Here is a 24,619-nt window from a genome sequence, read left to right as displayed (position 1 = left end):
ACTCCTTCATGACTGGGGCTTTGTCTACTCTCCAGGTCTTCCAAGAAGTACAACCTGACTCTCTCCCATAATCTGACTCCCTGCCCTATGCTGTAAGGAATCAAGTGTATCTGCCACTGGATGATCAGATCATCATAACCAACACCTGTGTAGGGCCTTACCTTTGACAAACCACTCTCATTTTTTATACATTCTCTTCTTTTTTTTTTTTAATTAATTAATTTATTTTTGGCTGTGTTGGGTCTTCGTTTCTGTGCGAGGGCTTTCTCCAGTTGCGGCGAGCAGGGGCTGCTCTTCATCGCAGTGCGCAGGCCTCTCACTGTCGCGACCTCTCGTTGCAGAGCACGACTCCAGACGCGCAGGCTCAGTCGTTATAACTCATGGGCCCAGTTGCTCCGCGGCATGTGGGATCTTCCCGGACCAGGGCTCGAACCCGTGTCCCCTGCATCGGCAGGCAGACTGTCAACCACTGCGCCACCAGGGAAGCCCTACATTCTCTTCTTTGATTATCAGAAATGTTCAGGTGAGCCTGGTGATAGTACTTCAGTTTAATTTAATTACAGAGAATCTAAGACTCAGAAGGATTAAATAAATTGCCCTGGGTCCCCGAGCTAGTAAGTAATCAACAGTGATATGCAGTTGGGTTCTCTGAATATAAACTCAGTACTGTTTTGAAACCGGCAGAATGCATCTCAGGACTTGGTAGAGTGTAGGTTCTTCTGTCTTGGCACAGAAAGAATTCAGTGAGAGGCAGAGTGACAGGTAAGGAGAGAGTTTATTAGTATAAGACGCTTGTGAGAGATACAAGCAGGAGGGCAAGGGAGTGCCACCCCCAGAACTTAGTGGGCTACAGTTTTATACTCAAAGGAAAAATGGAGGGGGTAGAAGAACACCTTCTTCCTCATTCTTGAGTAGACGTCAAGCTTCCTTCATTAGCTTCTCCTCCTCCTCCATGTCGGGCAGGGGAGTTTTCTTGTCCCTACATGGTCAAACTGGGACTGTCATGGCACAATGGAAATGAGCAAAAAGGCGGTAACATATACTAAAATATGGTAAATCATCTCAGGTTTCAGTATAATGTCACCTTTTCCTTAGATTTTTGTTTTTAGTGCACACAGAGAAGCATGTCCTAGGAATCAAGTTACTGATCTCACTGGGCAGGATGTGGATCTCATTTCACCATTGTTTTATGGTTTTGAGGCATGTCTCATGCTTCTGTTGCATGGTTTTGTTGCTAAGCAAGCTTGCTAGGTTTTGTGGTTAAGCAAACCTGCTTTCCTGAGTGATCATTAACTTACAGGGGTTTCCCAAACTTTTTTATACTTAAAATCCCTTAGTGGGATTAACTATTTAATCACCTACTTTGGCCTTTACTCTGTCCCTATCAGTTTTTCTTAACCCTCCTCATGTACCAGACTTCTCTGAAATTCTGACCCTTACTTCTGCCTGAACTTCTTTCTCGTGCCTGCCGTTGGGACCTTCTCTAGGGTATCCTGTTCTCCAGATCAAACAGTTTTGCCCATTTTGCCTGTCCTGCTCAAAACTCATGAGAAGGAAAAAAAAAAAAGCACTCTAAAATGTTTTATTGTTTTGCTACATCTGAGTTGAATTAAAGCACAGTCACAAAAGATATATAGAGACTAGGAAGAACAAATCACCCAAAACAAAAATTTATCTCATACATAAGTTTCCCTTCCTTTTGATTGCTCCCCTGAAATTGCTTATTCTAAGGTGAGGGAGGAGCTCCCTATCAAATCTGAGTTATTTTTCAGTTTTCATGTCTTCGCCTCTATAGCATCTGGAATTCCTTCTCTGTGATACAGTCTTTTTATTTCTTTGGTCACATCTCAAGTCCACATCCTTGGGGAAGTAGTGTAGAAGAGTCGGGAGAAGGGGGGTGAGGACTGGGAAGCAGAATATCTAAATGCAATTCCTGACACCAGCTTGTTGATTTAGGTAAATTGCTTAACTTCTCTGGGCAGGGTGGGAATGGCCAAGGGTGCTGGCATCTGGAGAGAGACTCGCTCTGAGCCTAAGGCAGATCAGACCCTGTGCAGTGTCCCACCACACCTTCCTCTCAGTAAAATAGAGATAATATTTGCTTCCCTTACATTCCTTCCAACTGAGACTCACTTAACTTTTTTTGTAAATAAAATGCCCTGTAATTGAGAAAATTAATATTACTACTTTGTTTTTACATCATTTTATATTTTCCAAGTGTTTTTGCATGTTTCTTTACACTTATAAACTTGAAACTTAGAGACGTTAAGTAATTATTCCAAGGGTGCAAAATTAGAGCAGAAAGCGGAGCCAAATTCCCTGTACTCTTATCCTCACTTTCCTCCACACACACGGTTATTATTACCTTGACCCTGGATTACAATCATGTGGAGCTTTGCTCTATTCATTCCCTCCTTTATTTCTACAAGCAATAGCTAGAGACCACTTCCACAAAAATACTTGTTATGGGTCTCTATTCTCCTATGCAGTGTGTCTGACTGTGCATGGTGCTTTGAGATACCAAAATCTACCTGAGTAAGGGAAGTCTTTTGCACTTAATAGATGCTTGAAAGAATTAGAGGTGGAAAAAAAGAACTGGAGAAGAGAGAAATGCTGGCTGCCTGATGACCATGGGCTCCACTGCTGAATATAAGAGCTACTAGGCACATGCAGCTACTTAGCACTTGAAACGTGATTCGTCTAAACTGAGTTGTGTTATAAGGGTGAAATACACACTAAATTAATGTGTGTATCTTCATATTAAAACAATGTAAAATTTCTTATTAATCATTTTTAGATTGTCCACATATTTTAGATATATGGATTTAAATAAAACATATTACCTCTTTAATTAATAAAATTAAATTCACCTGTTTATCTTCACCTTTTCTTAATGTGACTACTAGAAAATTTAAAATTATTCACGTGGCTTGAGTTCCATTGCTATTAGACAGCACTGCTTTTAGGCATTAATTCAGCACCTTCCATTTCCTAAGTTGCTTCTTTCCTTCTCGGTGTCTTTTGCACATAAAACTTCTCCTGCTTAAATCCATGTCTCTTCCTTCATAACTTGGCTTGTCACAAAGTTTGACCCCAATCAATTAACCAGCTTAAACTTAAAACCAAGTACCATTACAATATTAACCTTCATACACCATATGAATTATTCTGTTTCTTATTTCTAAAAAGAAGACCCAGTTTTCATGAAATTTCAAAGATAATGCCTTTTTTTTTTTTTTTGACATTGTTCCAGGATACCTAGTGTAGCTCTAAGAGTTTATCAAAATGGTTTTGAATGCTATCCTGCAGACTTCTAAAGTCATCAGCCTAAGAGACAGCCCCACTGATCCTTCCCTTCAAATGGACAAACTGCCAGGCACACTAGGTGCCCTTAATAACAAAATGTAAACTAAAAAAAATAAAATAAAATAACAAACCATTCCCTACCTCTATTTTCACCTCTATTCTTTTAGGCCAAAGTATAATTTCCCTGCTGTATTATTACAGTTATCTCCTGCCTAAATTCTTTGCTCCTAGTTTCCCCATCAATTCCATCCTGAATCTCACTATCCGTTCAATCTTCCTAAAATACCATTATTTTCATGTCAGATTTTGCTGAAAAGTCTTCAATGGCTTCCGATAGCCCAGGGCAATAATTCTCAAACTGTGCTTCACTGAAACACATGATTTGGCTCATTAGCATTAACATTTCTTGACCAGAGCAACGATTTCTTGCTCTACATATCATGTTCAATATTTCTACTAGTATCTTGAATATATGGAATACAGTTTGGTAACTGTTTGAATGTTCTTATCTACTAATTCTATCATCCATGTCATTTCTAGGTCAGTTTTGATTGACTGATTTTTTGTTCTCATTTTAAGCTGTATTTTCCTGCTTCTTTGAATGCCTGGTAATTTTTAACTGGATGTCAGAATTTTAGTTTATTGGGTGTTGGACATATTTGTATTCCTATAAATATTTTTGAGCTTTTTTCTAGTATGCAGTTGAGTTACTTGGAAACTGACCCTTTCAATTCAGATTTTGAAGTTTATAGGAAGTACTAGCACAGTGCTTAGTCTTGGGCAAATGTTCCCCACTATTGAGGCAAAACTTTTTTGAATATTCTTCCTGATTTCCCATGAAGTATGAGATTTTCCACTCTGACTTGGGGAAACAGGAACTATTTCTGGTGGACTCTGACAATTCTCCTCTAGTCCTTTTGGGTGGTTCTTTCTTCACAGGAATGTACTGATCACTACTCAGCTGAGGACTTGGGGAAGATCCTCTGAAGGTACCCAGAACTCTCTTTCTGAGCAGCTCTCTCCTTTCCAATGCTCAGTTCTATGAACCCTAGCCACCTTGGTCACTTCAGACTCCCAGCTCCATCTCCTTAACTCAGGGAGATGGCTGAAAACTCCCTATGCCCTGGCCTGGCAACTCTCCAAGCAGTCACCTGGGGCTGTCATGGGGCTCACCTTGTCTGTTTCATCTCTAAAGGATCATTGCCCTTCCTTGTTTGTTGAATAATGACTAGTAAACCATTGTATCACATCTCCTGTGAATATTTTTAGTTGTTTTAGATAAGAGGGTAAATCTACTCCATCTCTCCATCTTGCTAAATGCAGAAGTTTCAGTCAATATGCTTACATTGTAGTTAGTTTGAAAAATGTATTTGGCCCTGAAAAGAATATTTTTAAAATCTAGAGTAAAATCTAAACTCCTTAGCCAGACAGCCAAAGCCTTCCACAGTCTGCCCTCAGTCTGAATTTCAAGTGTATTGTCATGTTGCCGGCAGAATAACCGAATAGAGCTTGTATGTCTCCACCTCTTTATCCACACGTTTTCCCATGCTGTCAATGCAACACTATCTTCCTGGCTACATTCCTCTTATCTGATCCTCTATTTTGGTCTAATAATTTTAGTTGCATTTACCTCATCTTACCAATACGATCGTGTGCTCTTTTAAGATGCGAACTGTGTCTGATATTTTTATATTTTTCCCAAAAGCTTAGCACCAAGACTGGGCAGACAGTGGATATTCAACATATGTTTGTAATTTGTCTAAGAGAATGTTGAATAGCCTGACAGCAGGAGACTGGAGTTTTATTCTTGCTGGTCTTAATTTGCAACACACAAATTACTATATGACAGAATAAAAATAGGCTATGATGTAATTTCTGAGTAATCATGAGATGACATTATAAGTGTAATCAGCCTACTTTTAAAAAATCCAGACAGATGGTAAAACATTCCATGTGATTTTATTCTGTGTGCTCTGTGTCCAATCCAGCAACACACAACTTCTCACGTTCCTTTTCTCAGACACCAAAGGTCATGGTGCTGAAATTTTCCAGCATTCCTGGTCTGTTCTCTGTACCTGGTAGGACGGAGTATGTAATGTCACCTTTTCTCTTTCCACTGACACCAAAGCTGCATGAATCTAATTACTTACTGAAAATAGTTGTCTCTGGGACCAACCCAGAGACAAAGGGCCAGAAGGGTGAAGATCATGGCCTCTGGTGTCAGCCTGCCTGACTTTTGAGTACTGGTCCTGCTGGATATTAACACTGTGACCTTGTGCAGTCACTCCCTCCCCAAGGCTCGATTCCTTCCCTATAAACAGGAGATGATAACAGTACCCAGAGCACAGAGTCTTATAGGAGCTTAGATCTTCCTGCCACACTCAGTGTGAGTTTAGTGCTTTTGAAATGAAGTGAGACGTATGCTCAACCTCCTAAATTGGGTCATTGCTCTTTAAGGACAAAATTCCTTACCATGTTGTTTGACTGAGTGCAGAAAGTCACAGCCATTATCCCTGATTTTAATGTGTCTGTGAGCTCAACCTGTTTCACCACGAAGACTATTGCAAGAGGTTGAAGATCCAAAGGAATTCATTATATACCTGCCTATTAGTCCTGCCAGGATATGGCCGTTCTTGATTAGTGAGAAACTGAATAAATTCTACTCCTATATGCCCCAATGTAGTTACAATTCTTTTATAATTATTGCCACTCACTGAATACCTTCTCTCTTCCATGTACTATTCTGAGGACTTTATAGATATCATTTTATTTAAAATAAAAACCTTAAGATGTAGGCATAATATGGATGAGAAAACTCAGGAACTTGCTCAGTGTCACCTGGTTAGGTAAGAGTGGAATTTGAATTCACACTCAGGCAGCCTGACTTCAGAGCCCACCGCTTAACCTCTAGCTCTTCTGATAAACCAAAACAAGATTTTGTCTATGGTGACATATTTGTCAAACCCCAAATTGGCCTGACTAGTGTAGATCCTGAGAAGTTCTGAGACATGGTCAACGCAAAATAGGAATGGTGGAAATTCATTGTAGACATTACTTGGGGGTGGGATGGGTGATGATTTAAAAAAAAAATGAGAAGCTACCTAGAATAACATAAATTGTCTCATAAAACATAGCCTCTACAGCTGAGAGTCCTTTGCAGTGGGAGGTAGTAAAGGCTGTTTCCATGTAGACCTGTGCTGGGACAGGGAGCCCTGGGGGGAAGACTTTCCTCTCTTGGAGTATGGAGGCGTACTATGTGTGCCAGTGTCTAAGTCACCAGAGCAAGGTTAAGTGAGCCTGGTCTTTAGGGCTGGTTGAGTGGGTAGGTCTGAGGAGAATACAGTAGGCCCTGGTGGGTTAACACTTGCTTACTATTGCAGGAAATTCCTTTAGTCTAGCACAGTTGTTCTCAGAGTGAGGTCCCCAGACCAGCAGCATCAATAGCAACTGGAAGCCTGTTAGAAATGCAAATTATCAGGCTTCATCCTAGACCTATTGAATGAGAAACTGGGGGTGGCACCCAGCAATCTGGGTTCTAATAAACCCTCTATGGTATTTTGATAGACGCTAAATTTTAAGAGCCACTTCTAGCAGGATACCTTTTGGACTCCCCAATTAGAAATAAGAGTATTAAGATGTGAGAACATAGTTGAGAGCTCTTCAAGATGAATTAGTTACAGATAATGTAAATGAATTTTAACCCACTGCATGTGATCTGTTTTCAAATTCTTTTTTTTCTGAGACAAGTGCATCAGATAAGTCTAGTCCTCACCTCTTTCCTCAGTCACATACATGACAAGTGTTCCTAAAATCAAGGCTTAGGGTTTGTGGTGTAGATCAGATGGGCTGGAGTTTATGACCAGGTGTCAGCTAGATGCTTCCATTGGAGAAAACATGTGTGAGTGATTGCAAGTAATATGCATTAATGTATGGATATTTTCAAATCTGTTCTAATTTATATATTTTTTTAATGTCATATCAAACATTTATTATATATATCACTGATTCTCTGCATATTCTAATTTATATTTTTTTAATAAAAATCACTGGAGGGGCTTCCCTGGTGGCACAGTGGTTAAGAATCCACCTGCCAATGCAGGGGACACGGGTTCAAGCCATGGTCCGGGAAGATCCCACATGCCGCGGAGCAACTAAGCCCGCAAGCCACAACTACTGAACCTGCGCTCTAGAGCCCGCAAGCCACAACTACTGAGCCTACGTGCTGCAACTACTGAAGCCCGGGCACCAAGGGCCCATGCTCTGCAACAAGAGAAGCCACCATAATGAGAAGCCCGCGCACCACAAAGAAGAGTAGCCCTTGCTCACCACAACTAGAGAAAACCTGCGCGCAGCAACGAAGACCCAACGTGGCCAAAAATAAATAAATAAAAAATATTATATTCTCTAAAAAAAAAAAAAAGAAATATACAATTGTTCAAAAAAAAAATCACTGGAAAACGTAAGTATTACAAGTACTATTCCGTTTAAAATAATTTGTAATGGGTCTCACCATAGGGCTGTGCAGTTCTGCTCTAGGGCCTGGGCGCCTGGAGGGCGGGGATCTGCCTATTTACCAGTGTTCACCTCATGACTGGCACACAGCCCCATGCCCAGCTGCCCAATAATCAGGTCATGAGCTGAACTGACTGGAAATGAGTAAAAAAATCAGAGAACATTAACCTCACAAGTGAGAGAACAGAGATAGGAAAAGGAAGCAGAACAGGGAAAATAAATTTCAGACTTGACGACTTTGCCATCTTCAGTTTCCTGTGAGGAGTAATAGAAGTATATGTCTCACAGCTGCAAAATCAGGTAGCTCTGATTTGCATGATTTATAATTTTAACATGCTCGTTGGTGGCATGAATTGATTAATAAAGTGCTGCATGGAGAGTTGGTTTATTGAAGCATCACTGCCTAAGAGTCTAACTTTATTGGCCCATTTCATGTATTTGAATTCAGTTTCAATCATGAGGGAAAAAGTCATCCTGCTGAATGACAGATCCAGGAGTTTTCAGAGATAGTGGAATCGTAAATGAGCAGCTCAGCACCGGATATTTATTTCTTCTTTTTTCTTTTATTACTATTAGACATGATCAAAGAATAAAATAAAAAGACATATGTCTGCCTGTCATGTGGCCCTAATTGTAATTCCTGACCATTTCTTTAATAATTCAGATATCTTATTTCAAAATCAGAGACCTGCTTTGCTTAAAAAGTTTGCATTAGTTTCAGTACATGGCAAACGGTGGGGAAATATAATTTGAAATTTATCTCTTAGGTTCAAAAGGCAGCCAGATAACAGACCCACATTGTAAACTATGGCATCTGCATTGCCTCTATCTTTACTTCTTAAAGATAACATTTATTACATTCTTCTGCAATGCGCAATCTTATTAAAAAATAAGCTAGACATGAGAGCATCTAAACAGCAGTTACTGTTTTGAATCTAGCCACTAGCCACTCATTAAAAAACACCCTGCAGCATTAACCCTTCTAACTGGAAAATGTTTTTTCTCCCAGTGACTTCTTTCTTTGATCCTTTTTTACCAGACTCATGAAGGAAATTTCCAGATTCTTGAGAGCATCAGGCAACTGATGAACCAGAGCAATGGATAGGAAAAAAAAAGTTCTCTTTTTTATGCAGTGGTGTCTGGTCACTTTTGGTTCATAACAATTTTCCAAATAAGTGGGCATCATCTGCTATAAAATGTCTGTTCCCACTTGGCTAGAGAAGAAGATGACTGGAGAGTGGTTGTGTTGGAAGAGAGAGGTTAGGGAAAGTAAATGAGCTCTGGAAAAATATTAGAAGTGAATTCATTAATGTATTTACTCATCATTTATTTATCTATTTAGAGTAGCATAAAGCCTTCATAAAAGATATATTTTCCCCAAAATCATTAGTCTCAAAGTCTCTTGACTAATTATTGTTTTGAAGGTCTCTTGTGGTAAGGTTTAGTCATCTTCCATAATATTGAAACCCCCGGTTTTTAGCTGAGCAAGAGGCCACCTGAAGTAAAAACTGTTTCGTAGTCTCTCTTCACTAGTGGCCAGGGAAATGTAAGCATCCTTTGCAGTTAAGTGTCATTAAGTTCTTCTTAATGTGACGTTAATGTGATGGAAATGGTGGACAATTTCTGAGAAAAATCTTTAAAGGGCTTGGCGCTTTTTTCCTTTTTTCTTCTGACTGGAAATGGACGAAATGGCTGGATCACCAACAGAATTTTGAGTCATGAGCTGACATGGGGAATAGAAGCCATGCACAATAGATCATCAAGAAAGAAGAAACTTGATCCCTTACAGTGGGGTATACATCCTGGCTCTGGATTAAGTCCTTCTTAACTTCACTTTATGACAGAAATAAACTTCTGTCTTATTTAAGCCGTTATTTTGGAGTTTTCCGTTCCCAAATTGTCCATTTGCAAAAGGCAATTTTGTTATTGTTGTCGTTCCCCTTGGCACCTAATACTGGGACTACCAAGAAATACTGGCTAAATATAACCATTTATAATCCTCCAATGCTAGACACATAAATATTCTTAGTTATAAAAAGAAAAGATAGGTATATTTAACTGTATCAAAATATAATACAACTCTTACCACAAACAAATTCAGGAGACAAATGATATGGTAAATTAAACAGATAATACAGATGGCAGACAAAGGACTGGGATACAAAATGTACAAAGAACAGCTGCAAATTGAAAAGAAAAACCAAACACCCCCATAGGAAAATAGGCAAAATAAATAGGCAGAATAAACAACTCAGACAATCAATTCAAATGACTGATAAGCTTTTGAAAAGATGCTCAAGTTCTTTAATAGGCTGGGAAATGAAATTAAAGTTAAGATGAGATATTACTTTACACTTATTGGATTGTCAAAAATTAAAAAGAATGAGAATGCAATTACTGTCAGTAATGCAGGAAAAAGTGTACTTTCATACATGGCAGGTGAAATTGTTAAGTGTTACCACCTTTTTGGAAAGCAATCTGGCAATATATATTAAAATTTTAAATGCATTTTCTCTGACTTAATATTTCCACTCCTGGGACACTTTCCCAAAGTAATAAAACTTTGAGTAATGACACACATACAAAGATGCCAATTACAATATTTTTCATGGTGGCAAAAAATATCTAGAAACTTCAATAGGGGAATTGCTGAATAAATTATGGTACATCTACTCCATGGAATATCATACAGACATTAAAATGAGGAATTAGAGTTCCTGTGGTTGGTTTGACAGGTTTTCAATGACGTTATTGAGTGAGGAAAGTAAGACCTAGAGACCTATATATAATTGATCTCATTTTGTTAAACAACCAAGAGCAATGTGTGATGTGTTTGCATACCTACGTAACCATTTCAGCATGGAGGAAACTATCAAAGGATGAATTCTAAATTGTTAACCTGGGTCATGTGTGGGGTAGGGAGGAAAGCAAGAAAGATGTGAGTGGAAGTATAAGAAAATGTAAGCTCTGATACAGATTACGGCAAGAGGCCAAAGGCAAACCAAAAAAAAAAAAAAAAAAAGATAGGTGTATAATATGTTTGACTTATTTATATGTTAATTATATATGTATATGCATATAGTATATATTATATATGTGAATATATAAAGACATACACCCAATTATGACCCTAATTTACATCCAGAAGTACTGACCAGCATCTTATTTTAAGATAATTTTTTTTTTTTTTTTTTTTTTTATTTATGGCTGCGTTGGGTCTTCGTTTCTGTGCGAGGGCTTCCTCCAGTTGTGGCAAGTGGGGGCCACTCTTCATCGCGGTGCGCGGGCCTCCCACCAACGCGGCCTCCCTTGTTGCGGAGCACAGGCTCCAGACGCGCAGGCTCAGTAATTGTGGCCACGGGCCCAGCTGCTCCACGGCATGTGGGATCCTCCCAGACCAGGGCTCGAACCGGTGTCCCCTGCATCGGCAGGCGGACTCTCAATCACTGCGCCACCAGGGAAGCCCTCAGATAATTTTTTATTACACAAAAATGCATGTTTATACTGATGAACCTAGTGGCAGGGCAGGAATAAAGACACAGTTGTAGAGAACGGACTTGAGGACACAGGTAGGGGAGGGTAAGTTGGGACGAAGTGAGAGAGTGGCATTGACATATATACACTACCAAATATAAAATGGACGGCTAGTGGGAAGTAGCTACATAGCACAGGGAGATCAATTCGATGCTTTGTGACGACCTAGAGGGGTGGGATAGGGAAGATGGGAGGGAGGCTCAAGAGAGAGGGCGTATGGGGATATATGTATATACTTATAGCTGATTCACTTTGTTGTACAACAGAAACTAACACACCATTGTAAAGCAATTATACTCCAATAAAGATATAAAAAAAATGCATGTTTATTATAGATGAGAAAATATAGGGCTTCCCTGGTGGTGCAGTGGTTAAGAATCCGCCTGCCAATGCAGGGAACATGGGTTCGAGCCCTGGTCCTGGAAGATCCCACATGCCGCGGAGCAACTAAGCCCGTGCGCCACAACTACTGAGCCTGCGCTCCAGAGCCCGTGAGCCACAACTCCTGAAGCCCGGGCACCTAGATCCCGGGCTCTGCAACAAGAGAAGCCACTGCAACAAGAAGCCAGTGCACCACAACGAAGACCCAATGCAGCCAAAAATAAATTAATTAAATAGATTAATTAAAAAAAAAAAGAAAACATAGAGATGCAAAATAATTTTTTAAAGAATCCATAATCCGACTACACAGAGATAGCCACTATTCTTAAATGCATCGAGTAATTTTTAAATATACTATGATACTTTTGTAACTCATTCTCATTTAAATACCACACACTTCTCTAATAATTATCCTCCTCATAAACTTATGATCTTATTTTCTAACAAACATGAAAGCATCACTTTACATCCACACATCAAGTCCTTTGACAAATGTGCTCATCCTCAAATCGCACCGATAGAGTTGGGAGGGGAAAAAGATGGGCACCCTGGAAGGGAGAGGATTTGATAGTTCTGTTTTTTTCCTTCTTTTAAATCTGCAGCAAACTCCTCTCTCCCTTCCTCCATTCACTAACATACTCTAACATCTTTTATGATATTGACCCTTCCATCTAAGTTAAAAACAGAAAGAATAACTTGTAATAAATTGTGATTCAAAGCAACATCATGTGAATTATTTGGCTCTCAAATGGTAGTAACATCTGTGCAGTCAATGTTGCAAAACATTTTGTCTTCACAATTATTATAATAAGATTTGAGATTTGACTTTTGGGTCTGTGTATTAGAGTGCTTGATCAACTACATTTTAAGTAGAATGACTTCTGGTCATCAATATACAGCAAATCTTCAAAGGTGCTTCTCTGTTAGGAATACATAGTTACTTTAGTATTATTGTCCAGTCAGTTATGTGCGGGATTTGATCATTTGAATATAGCAGCTGTTGACAAAATTTAGCTCTCACCTGTTTTATTTTTTTAAGACACAACTTTACAAGAAGGCTTTTGTTTTGATCCCCATTCTCTATGTAAGCCAGAGAATGAGTAACCCTGCCTCACTCTCCTGGAATTATCATAAGATGTCAGAGGCCACATTTTAATCTCCAGAGCTATCTTGCCTATCTACCCTGTAGGTTGGTCAGCTACCAAATGCCAGCTAGGCGACATCAGCAGCCCCCTGATCCTGCCTTTTCTTGGGATTTTTTTTTTCAATAGACTGAACCAAAACATTCCCTCTCCCTCAGCATGTGCACCTCCTCTTGCTCCCCACCAGCTGCCCTCAGAGTCTACAGGAACATGTCTCTCCTCCTGACTATTCACAATGGAAACAGGTTTATTACTCTTAATAGCTGCCTCTTATTTATTCCAAATTAGACCCCTCTGAAAATCCAATCTGGTTAGTTTCTTCTGCTTTTGGAATTTTGAAACCTCAGAGCTCCGTGAAATGCACGTTAAACTGTTTTGTCTGCTTTATCTGGATTGATTCTTCTTTAAATGTCCAAACACAACAACACACCCGTTTTCTCAAGCCCTAAACACACAGGAAAAACGACTTGCAGTCTCCCATAGGCCAAGTAGACAGCTTCAATGTCCATTTCCTACAGACTGAAAGCCAGCCAGGGTGATATTTCTCTTGCTCATCTCATATTGCCTGGGATTCTGTGAGGTTACTGCTGTCAGTGAACTCATTCTAATTAAATTGCATTCCTGTAAGAAGCAACAAGGATCATCTCAATTAGGCTGCCATATTGGCTCACTTTAGCATAACTGATTAGCTATAATTATGCAGTACTTGCTTCGGCATTTATTACTAGCCCATTTCTGCCCGTAACACTGCTGTCATAGGCTTCAGCATAGGTGTCTCTCGACTCTCTTCTTTTTTTCCTCTATGGAAAATGGTGAATTAATTGGTTTGGGTGAAGGGTTATGCAGAACTGGCCCAACAGTGCTGAGAACTGATTGCATGAGCTGTTTCCTATAACCTCAGACAATTCCACATTTTTACATCGCTTCCCAAGTTACTTTAAACATAGTTCAGAAACTCCTTTGCTCCGGGGAGACATTTTCAGGTTTCGCAAAAGGCTTTCAAGTCCTGGAAAAGTGATTCAAAGCCAAGGGCTTTGTCTAGCTGTTTTTAGCTTTATAGCAATCAGCTGTTTGCTTTACCTAGCGACTGCAGCGAAAGAAAATGTCCTGGCAATTGGAAGAAGAAGATAGCAATATATTTCCTTAGCTAGAAAGGACACTTTCTAGAATTACACTTTTTGGGGGAAGATATTAAAGAACACTGTCAGAATTATGAGTGAATAATTGTATATCATAATGGTTACAAGAATAGATTTTGAAGCCCCAAATTCTAGGCTCAAATCTTGTCTCCAAAAATTATTAACTTATCACCCCTGCCTCTATTTTCTCGTTTGTAAAGTGGGAATAATAAAGTCCTACTTTTTAGTGTTGTTATATGAATTCATATATGCAAAGTGCTTAGAACAGTGCTTGGAACATAGTAAATCATTAATATGTGTTCTTTCTTAGTATTGTTAGAATGGCCTAAATAAATAGTAGACAACTATTGTTAACTGTTAACTTGCCAATGTGGAAAATGTTGAGACCCTTAACTTGATTGTTCAAAATCACTGGGAGAGATAGCATTAGACCCCAAGACTCCAAAATTGATGTCACCAGAAGGGGTGTTGCTGCTTCTCTTATTAATATTGTCTAATCCTATTATGCAGCAAGCATTTAAAGAATGAGTTAAATTAGTCTGCGGATTTTGGTTATAGAAATGGAATAGTTTTCTGGCATCCTACACCCTTGCTTCAGAGACATGTTGGGTGCCAAATCCAGATCCATGGGTTCAACTTCTCAAAAACCAGTAGACAAATTTAGAAACAGTGGCAAAATTGTCTGAAGTTGTCACTATTGACCTTTACAAAAGTGTATAAAGTCTTGATTCAGCACTGGTCTACTCATTTCCTTTGCTCTCTGCAAGGTAGGTTTTTATCTCTCTGTTTTCCACCAGTACATTGAATGACGGGTATGAAAGACAATTTGCTATTTTTACCAATATTTTTACCTTGGGGGTTATTCATTACATGAAATGAAATATTTTAAGAAAAAAAAAAAACCCAATGTGTTTATTGAATGGAATCCTTCTGAGGTAAGAATTTTAACAATTTGTTTTATTTTCATTATAATCTCTTAGCAAGTGTATGTCCCTTATTGCACTTATGCTGGAAACAATTTGTTGACAAGTCTTATCTCCTACTAGACTTAAAGTTTGAGAGCAGAAGCCATGTATTAATTATTCAGGTATCCCTAGTATTTTGCCAATTTTTGGCACTTATTGGGTGTTCAAAAAGTATTTGTTTAATTTAATTGAACTAGAATACATAATACTCCAGTTTTATTTTAGAGGAGTATATCTTTGAATATCTATCATGTGAAGATGTTGATTATAACTGTACTTAGTCAACACTCATATAATTATCCTGGATTAAGATCATATTATTTAGAAAAATACAAAATCAATGAGAATAATACAAATAATACCTTTGATTTATATTATACATCACCTTTAAGAATTACTAAAATATTTAATGCATATCATTTGGGCTGAATAATAGCACCAGCAATTCTAAACTAGGTGTTAAGCTGTTATGCCGATTATGGGTCACTGACCATAAGGAATATTTTACTAGATCGTGACAATGTTCTATTCTATCTAATATTTACTCTCTGAGTGTGGTTATAACTAGTGTATTATGGGAGAATATACTTGCCTTCAACTCTGAAGCACAAAGATACAGCCCCTAATCTTAGTTTTCTTCAGCTCCTCTTCATAGATCTATCATGAGTACTTTTTTCTAAACTCTGCTCAAAACTGTCCATACTTTCAGCCTGGCTCCGCTGTCATTGCCTGGTAAACTTGGGACAATTGTTTATTTGCTGGTACCTTTTATGCTCACCTATAAATTATGGAGCACTAAGATAGCTAAGAATAAATAACTTTTAGTTCTAGAATTCCATGGATTCAAAAATCTTGGAATAATACAATACAGATTTCTTAACAAATGCTTTTCTTTAAAAAATAAGCTACTTATTTAAACCTTTCCCTGCAAGTTCAGTTTTCTTGATATAACCAACCATTGACTTTTATCTTCATCATACTCCTTTTAACCATAGACCTAGATTTTCATTTCTCATCCAAAGTAGAGAATGGGGTAGTGATGCTTTTCTAACCACGGACATGATCCCTCCTAAGCTGGAGTTCAGCAGGGATACTGTACAGCATCACACTTAGGAGTGTGAACTGAGGAGTCAGACTGATGGGTCTAATTTGCTTGTTGGTTCATTCCCTAAGCGTTTATTAAGGCCCTACTCTGTGCAAATGACTGGAGTCTGCTCTGAATGGAGCAGACCTAGTCCCTGCCCTAAGATCGCTTACATTTAGTTAAGAAGCTAGACAATTAAATAATAGTAACAATATAGAATGAAGAGTACCATGATACACGTAGTAAAGGGATCTAAGAACACATCTAAGAGGGACACAGCCCAGAGAACACCTTCCTTTAGAAAGGTTGCTTAATGGAGATCCAAAGGGTAAAGAGGAACTAGCCAGAGGGGGAGGGGTAGGACTGAAGGTTCCAGCCAGAAGTCACCTCATGTGTGAATGTCCAGAGGTCAGAGACACTCTTGGAGCTCACCAGGAATGCACCAGCCAGGTCAAGTCTGCAATGAGAGTAAGGGAGACAGGGTGGGGACGCTGGGCAGGCCAGAGGGTGGAGGGCTCTGCAGGCCCTGTTAACATTTTGGACTTTATCTCTAGTAACAAACATAGAAAGGTTTTAAATAAGATAGTAATATGATTGTGTTTCTGTATACGCAGACTCACTCTGGATTGGCTGCTGTCAAGATACCAATTCAGAGAGTAAAGTCACAAGCCAAGAGAGAAATGATAATGGCCTTGATCAAGGTGCTGGTGGGGAAATAATAGAAAAACATGGATGGTTCTGATCGATATTTAGATAAAGAGTCAGCAGAGCTTGGCAAATGATTGGATATGAAGGTGAAGGGAGAAATAGGAATCAAGGATGACTTTCATGTATCCAGATTCCAAACCAGAGACATCACTTGCTACCTCTCCAAGTGTGCATCTTTATAAAATGTGGGTTATTTATATGTCCCTCATAGAACTGCTGTGAGATTTAAAAGAGTTAATATATGTAAAGCACGTAACCCAGTGCCTGGTGTACAATAAATCCTCAGAAATGGTAACTACTATTTGCACTTATAAAATAGTGTTGCTACTGAATCCACAGGTATCATTTCAGGGGCATATGAGATTCTTTCCTTTGAGTGCAAACTTTTATTTTTAAAATACAATTATAAGTGAGAGAGTCATGCCTCCATGACCTGTATCACCCTGTGTATAGCTCTATCCTAGCAGTTCTCATATGGGCTTCTAAGAGCTGATACACATCTCTGTAGCCCAGTCCGAGATAGGATGGGAACTTCTTGAGGTCTTATTGCTCTTTTAACCCACAGAGCCTAAGAGGGCATACTCAAAAATGAATGCATGACAGAATTTAATCAGAATTTTTTCTTTGGGTAAATAGCAAATAGCTGAGTACAGAGAATCAGAGTTTTGATCCAAGGTGGGGAGACAAGAAGGAGTAAGACAAGGTGGCAAGGTGGTGTCGGACAGGATAGAAGGGGCCCCAGAAGCTGGGAGAGGGGCACCAGTGGAAGGAGGGAGCTCAAGGGGAATGTCACTGATAAGCACTATGTTAGTTGGGGATGGGTCTTTGATTAGTCAATGGACACAGGGGAAGAGAACAGAAAGAGGAAGTTATCCCAGAGCCAGGGAGTAGGATTAGAGACCAAAAAGTACCATTAGGATTTGTCTTTAGGAGATCATTAGAAAGAAGAGTTTCTGTGGCGTGATGGAGGTGGTGGGCTGGGGAGAGACCAGGAGGAGGGGAGCAGAGTGGCGAGTGTGCACTGGATCTCCTGGAGATGTGGGGTCATAATCATCATCACACTTTGAAACGAGTGCTCCAAATAATCAACAATTTGTGTGATCTGCTTGATTTGTAACTCAATTCAGCTTGATATTTTAACATTTCTCTCCTAAGGAGATAAACTTGCTTAAAGTCCCTGATTTTTTAGAAAGCTAATCGGCATATAAATATGTAAAATGTAGGTATTATGGCTGGTTAAGCGGGGGTGGATTTATGCATAAAGACGAAGCGATTAGCAATTTTCTACTGAGTAAATCTTGCTGAGTTGAGGCACGTAACAGATTATCCCAGCAGCATGAATATTAGATCTCGGCATCACTTGTCTCCCCAGTCATGCCCCTAATTAAGAGCATCTCGCAAAAAAAAAAAAAAGAGCATCTTGCAGCATTTCCCTAGATTTGTGGTGTTCACTGGGCCATGTAAGTAAAAGTATTTCACTTACTGCCTTGAGACACATGTTCCAGCTTTTTGGGAATCATTTAAGTGCTTGATAATTCTCCCCTTCCTCTGTTGACATGTGGATAAATCCATTCTCGTTTTCAGACACTTTGTCTCCAATTTTAATAATGGAAGAGGCTTTGTCAAGAGATTCTTAGTGTTTGTTTACTCAGAGGATTATTACTATTTCTTCTTATTACTTGCATCATGGTTTCCCAGCAGTGGAAGCCCTTGAAAGTAAACACGAATAATAACCTAACTTGATGAAGAACTCAATTGAATCTAATCAATTATGATGAAACCAACTTGAAAACTGTTGAGGTTGCTAACGTGAAAAGACTTTAACTCTTTTAACAATTTACTTAATAGGCATCGATTGAATTTCTGCTTACAGTAAAAGCACTAAAATGCCAAGGTGATGAGGATTTCAAAGGAGACAGTCTCTGTGTCTCCTCCCTCCAGAAATGTATTGTCTGGCCCTGATTGAAAGAGGTAAGATTGCCCGGTGATGGATTCACTGTGGTCATCAGTGAGAGGACTAGAGTCAACGTGACCTCCCAGGATAGAGCACTGCCCAAGTAAATGATCCCGTTGTTTCACCTGCATCCACCCAACTACAGCTGCCGCTTTGTGAATTTCCATCTCCCCTCCCTACTTCCCCAAGCTATTGTCCTCTATTACAGTTTTACACATTTCAGATTCACTAATCAAGTTAGCATTCAAAGCTTGAACAAATGCTTGTGAATAGTAATAAGAGTAGTTAACATTGAAATTTTACAATGCACCAGACACTGTGCTGACTTTTATTTATATATAATCTTCACATCATCTTAGGAGATAAAATAAGAACCTGTATTAGTACAGAGACTGGGACATAATGTCTTCCTTAAGGATATGTTGATGGCAAAACCAGAAACTCATTTAAGACCATTTAAAGCTGAGTTTAGGGGAAAGGAATAGGGATTTATTGGAAGGTTATTGAAAGATTTTATGAAAGCCAAAGGCAGGAATTGAATCTAGGTCTCAAGAGGTCTGTAACAAGGAAAGCTATTTGGAACACAGGCAAGCAATCTCTCTTTCTCTCTCTTTCCTCATCCCTGTATGGCTGCTTCTCATTCTTATGATTCCCTGTCTGTTGATGCTTCTGCTGATTACCATGCATGTGGCACCACGTGACCACACCACAATGCCCACCTCAACCCCCAAGTCTGCATCACTCAGTTCAAGCAAAAGACCCAGAATGAGAGTGGCATCTAAGTCTCGAATCTGTCTTCCAGGAAAAGACATCGTGATTGTCCCTGATTGGATTGGGTACTCAGACTTGGTGTAATCAGCTGGGCCAGTGACCAGTGTCACCTTACAGACATGACAGTTTGTTGTTCCTTGTCTGTGGATGAAGGCAGGCACTTCTCAGAGAAGTGTGTGGGCTCAGTGGGCACTCCAAACTGTGTCTGCTAAAAGTGGCTAAGAACCTGAGAATTATAGAATCAAGAGAATTTGGTGATCAATTGAATGTGGGCATGAGAGAGAAGGAGAAATTGGAAATGACTCACAGGGTTCATTTCCAAAGATGGGAACCCTTCCATTGAAGCGGCAGGCAGAGGGTGATGGGGGAGAGAAGGAGCCTGTGAAAGAACAGTGTGAGGAAAAGGCCTCTCGTGTCAAGAGAATCATCACCCCTCCTAAGGTTTTAGCTGAGTGGTGAGCTGGGAGTCACGGCTGTACAAAATCACCTCTTCCCCTGGCTTCCACCGTCCCCTGGGCTCCCTCATTCTGACCTCTGCTGCATGACCAGCACCATGCCTCCCCGGGTTGGGTGGGGGGGCATGAAGATTTTTCTCTACAAATTTGCCTGAAGTGTAGCTATAATTCATGACGGTAGGAACTCCCTCTCCCGACCCTGTCCAACCCAGTCCCAATCTATTACTCTAAGAGAGAAAAGAGTGTATTTATCCTGCCCATTACTGTAGCCCCCAAGCCCAGTGTGGGCAGTTGTACATGGGCAATTTGTACATATTGAATGAGAGAATAAATGGACATTTTCAAAAAGCTATCGACAAAATACCTGGAGAGAGAGAGAGAACCACAGAAAATACAACCAGCATAAAAATAGCTAATTTCCAAACTAGAGATTTTATTCTTAAAATAACTAAATGCTCTAGACTTAAAAGGAGGGTAACCAAATTGTTCCAGCTTGCGTGGGACTTTCCTGATTTGAGCACTGAAAGTCTCAAGTCCTGGGAAATGCTTCAGTCCCCAGACACCTGGAATGGCCGGTCACCCACGCTGGCGTCACTTCTCACATGGCAGTTAACTTATCGCCTATCAAGGGCAGCTAGGTTCTGACCAGCATGAGCCTTTCCAGGCCAAGGTGAAAAGTTCACATGTCAACCCTCCCTTTCACATAAGGCCTTCCCACTCCTTGTCTTTACTAGGTAACCAAGACACATTTAACTCTGGAAATTGTTATCATGTCGATGTAAATGGAAGCATGGTGGTTTATATACTTATTTACTCAATCCCTGAAAAAGTGAAAAAGTGAGTGCTAGAACAGAACAGTAATAGTTGTTTGGCTGTACAACGAACATGCATAAGTATCTAAGGCCTCTGTCTGAGGCCAGCTTTCTGAGAGTAATGTTGCCTAAGTACCCTGTGAATAATGGATACATGTAATCTGCACTTTGTAGTTACTTCAGAGGTACTAATGTAGGTCATCCTCTTGGCCTCAGTTACCTACCTCCAAACAGCTATACTCCTGGCAATGCAGTTTCCTCCTATCCAAGGCTGCTTTCTACACCTTTAATTATGCTAAGTGGTCCAGACTAGGAAAGAGATTTACACAGCTGTGTGCTCTGTATCTTGATGTGAGCTCTTTATCCTTGGATGTTATAATAAGAACTACTTTAAAAAATCTGTTATATATGAAAGTACATGCACATGCCACAAATTGAAACAGACCAGAATGGTACAGAGTGTAGGGTAACTGTCTCCTTCTCCCACCCATATCCTGTTCCCCAGAGACATACCCGTTTCTTAGGTATCTTTCCAGGAAATGTGTACACACGCACACACATGCCCACACACAAATTTATGGATATCTTCCATATCAAAATACACTTCCTGAGCTCTACTGTCTATTGAGCACAAGTCACCAGGAAGTCACACGTAGTGAGAGGAGGAGGATAAGGTTTAATTCTCTCACAAATACAGACTCACAACTTATCTCCCTGACTATGGTTTCTCCCCGTTCCAATCCACCCTGAATATGCTGCCAGAGCCATTTTCCTAAAATACTGCTTCCCCTCATGTCCTTGCCCAGAGTCTACGATGTTTCCTATAGTCTGTTCCGAAGTTTCTCTGCCTAACTCTCAGAGCTTTCCTTCATCTAGCTCCATTTTAACTATTCAAATACTTATGAAGTATTATTTTTACAAATCCTAAATCTGAATGCTCACCTGCAGAAAGGTCAATTTTATCTTTTTCTCCTGGGCAATGTCACTCCCTTTCCCATCTCTGGGCTTTGGCTCATGTGCTTCTCATGAGTACTTTTCTTCTATCTTGAAAAATGTCCCTATAGATTATAGGGACTTGCCTTGTGTAGGGAGGGAAACTGAACCTAGAGAGATTAAGTGATTTCCTACAAGTCACGTGCTTATTTTCTGGCAGAGATAAAATTAACTCTTGTCCTGGACCATCAGTCTTTGCTTTAAACCACACTCCTTAGATCCCAGAGGTGCTGTTATGGATGCACCCAAGTCACCACGAAGCAAAGAATAGATTAAGTGCAGTAAAATACACAATTAGGCTTGTTAATTTTCACCCACGAATGAAATAGAACGTGATTGCAGTTCATTGCGGACAGGGTAGACCATGGCGCTGTTCAGTCATGAGGTCCCAGAGCTAAGTCACCTTGGAACGTCCTTCTCTACCTTCTCATCTATAAAATAGGGCTAAGAAGACTTGCTGTGCAAGCTTGAGTGAAGAGGAAAAAGCCTAAGACCTTTTCTGTCCAATTGGAGAGAATGACCTCTCATTTGGGATCATGATAGCCCAGATTTCATTTCTTCTTCTCATTTTCAAATGTAAAGTGTGCAGATTAAAGATAAAATAAGTGTTTGGTATAGACTGAATGCTCAATAAATTTAGCCCTGATAATTTGCCCAGCAACTCAGTCCCTCCAAGAATGGAACTTGCCTTGCTTGAGCTGCTAAACCCCTTACACCCACTCACTCCGTTCACCGCACAGCCTGCTTCCCTCCTTCAGCACGTGCTGCCCCAGGAGAGCTTCCTAAAGGTCTGTCTGCCAGCAGTTTCATATACCATCTGCTCTAGACATTCATCTCTGCTGCAGTACTCACCTTTTTATTCCTTTACTTTCTAAGGCTGAACATTCCCCTCTTTGCCGCCCTGATCTGCCTACGATGTTCCATCCACCTGGATGCACCTAGATACCTGCAAGCCCTTCCTCCACTCCTACAAGGGCCCTGGTGTCCACAGCTCGACATTTCTCAATCTGCCCCATTCCACCACCCACCAAGGTCAGAGCTCTGTGCTTTAAGGTTGCATTATGACTTTCATGGGCTGTAGGCACTTTTGTCCTTCTGGGCCCCTTCCTTCACAAAAAGTATTAAAAATTGCATTTTACAACTGTATTGGTATAAAGACTGATTAATAGAATCCAGGCTGGTTTCATTATTGTATATCATTAAGATTATATTCATATTTTTCTTCTGCTTTTAAAAGAAATTAAAATAGTTTTGTGGGCCCTTAAAAGCATCATAGACTCTAGGCACTGGGCCTTCTGTGACTAGTGGATAAGTTGATCCTGCTAGAGTAAGATTCCTTGTGTACAGTTTTGTCATATACTTGAGACACAGCAGAGAGGTAGTGAAAAAGAAGACTCTTAACCCTCGTTGGTCCATCTGTGGTGAATAGTTTCTCACTTCAGTGCCTGATGTCTCCTTTCCCCTGGTTCCTTCCTACACGTGTCTTCTGCAGAGTGAATCCTTTCAGTTCACGTTTAGGCCTCAGCCTGATTTGGTGGATCACTTTAAAGGAGGATGGACCTGTCAGAGCTTGGCGAGGCCGCGGCCTTCCTCCGAAGAAGTGAGGCCGAGCTGCTTCTGCACCAGGCCACGGCCTTCGATGACAAGACTTGTGGCGCCTGCTGGCTTCACTTTATTTTACTGCTTCCAGGCGGCAGCTCTCTGATCAGTGGAGAGAAGCCATCAGTTCTGGAGCCTAACTTATTTGCTTGGGGTGCAATCTGTCTCTATGAACCACTGAGCAGTTGAGGAGCTCAGGGTGTGGAGGGTAAAGATGGAAGTTTGCAAGGAAGAGCAGGAGGGCCTGGGAGGCAACCCAGGCCCAAGCCCTGCTTACTTGGCCCTACAACAGGTTTTCTCTTCAAGGGAGCACTATTATAATTCAGACAACCCAGGTATGACCCCAGATAAAGTCTTTCTCAGAAGCCTCTTCATGTGGGTAAATAGCGGAGTAGAGTGAGGGGGCTGAAACTGAGACTGCAGGGGGGTTGGTACACTGGTAGGAAGAATGAAGGAAAAGGCTCCAGGAAGGCGGGAGAAACAGAAGCTGTCCTGGGCCCTCTTCAGGATTTGCTGATGCTGGAACTTTGCCCTCTGGCTGTCTTCTAGGTCAGGAGGGTCACTCAGCCAACACTAAACAGAAGATAATTGGGAGACTTGCTCACCCTGCTCAATAATTTCTTGGCAGTTATAGGCAAGGACAAAGGTTAATGAGGATTTACCCATAAGATAAAGGCTGAGTACTACATTAAAATCTCTAAATAAATGTTACATTTCCCCCCCTCTTTCTTTACATGTCTGGGCTGCATGGCCATCTTCTGAATTCTGGTTAATTGGAGACTTAGAGTCAGATTCACAGTGTGATCCAGCATCAAGCCACCTATATATCTCAATTCCAAAAAGTATTCGACAGCACAGCCTAAACCCCAGCTGAGAGTTTTTCTAGTACTCCGAATTAGTCAACATTAGGCTTTAATATGACCAATTATAATTCAAGCCAGTTAGGTAGCACATTCTATTTCCATCATAGACCAGTCCTGGATCAGTTCCCAGTTTCCAGTCATTGGATGTCATTACTGTGATTGGATTTTAGAGTAGCTAATTATAATCCATCAAATCAAATACAATAACAGAACTATCCCTGAGGTCAGAACTGGTCATGCAGAAGCTTATCGCAAGTAGTTAGATAATGAGGGACAAGATCCTAGTGGTGCCAGGGAGAAAATCAAAATGCCAAAGGATTCGAGATAATTGGATGATACATTTAGTAGAATCAGCACAGTAAATAATTCCTTAAAATATAACAATCCACATAATTTCTAAT

General features: G+C 40.2%; 1 protein-coding gene across 1 annotated transcript in view; it reads left to right on the top strand.

The window, feature by feature from the left end:
- Positions 1-11,292: 11,292 nt before the first annotated feature.
- The window catches only part of MYH15 (myosin heavy chain 15), a 205,282-nt gene continuing 191,955 nt past the window's right edge, over positions 11,293-24,619 (top strand). Inside the window, 1 exon segment of the mRNA XM_082393599.1 lies at positions 11,293-23,407. Within this exon segment, the coding sequence (XP_082249725.1) occupies positions 23,311-23,407 (97 nt within the window). The 5' untranslated portion in view covers positions 11,293-23,310.

Source organism: Balaenoptera borealis (genome assembly GCF_965194805.1).
Source record: "Balaenoptera borealis genome assembly, chromosome: 5".
NCBI classification, from domain to species: domain Eukaryota; kingdom Metazoa; phylum Chordata; class Mammalia; order Artiodactyla; family Balaenopteridae; genus Balaenoptera; species Balaenoptera borealis.
The sequence above is the reverse complement of the archived record's forward strand: the minus strand, read 5'-3'. Positions and strand labels throughout refer to the sequence as shown.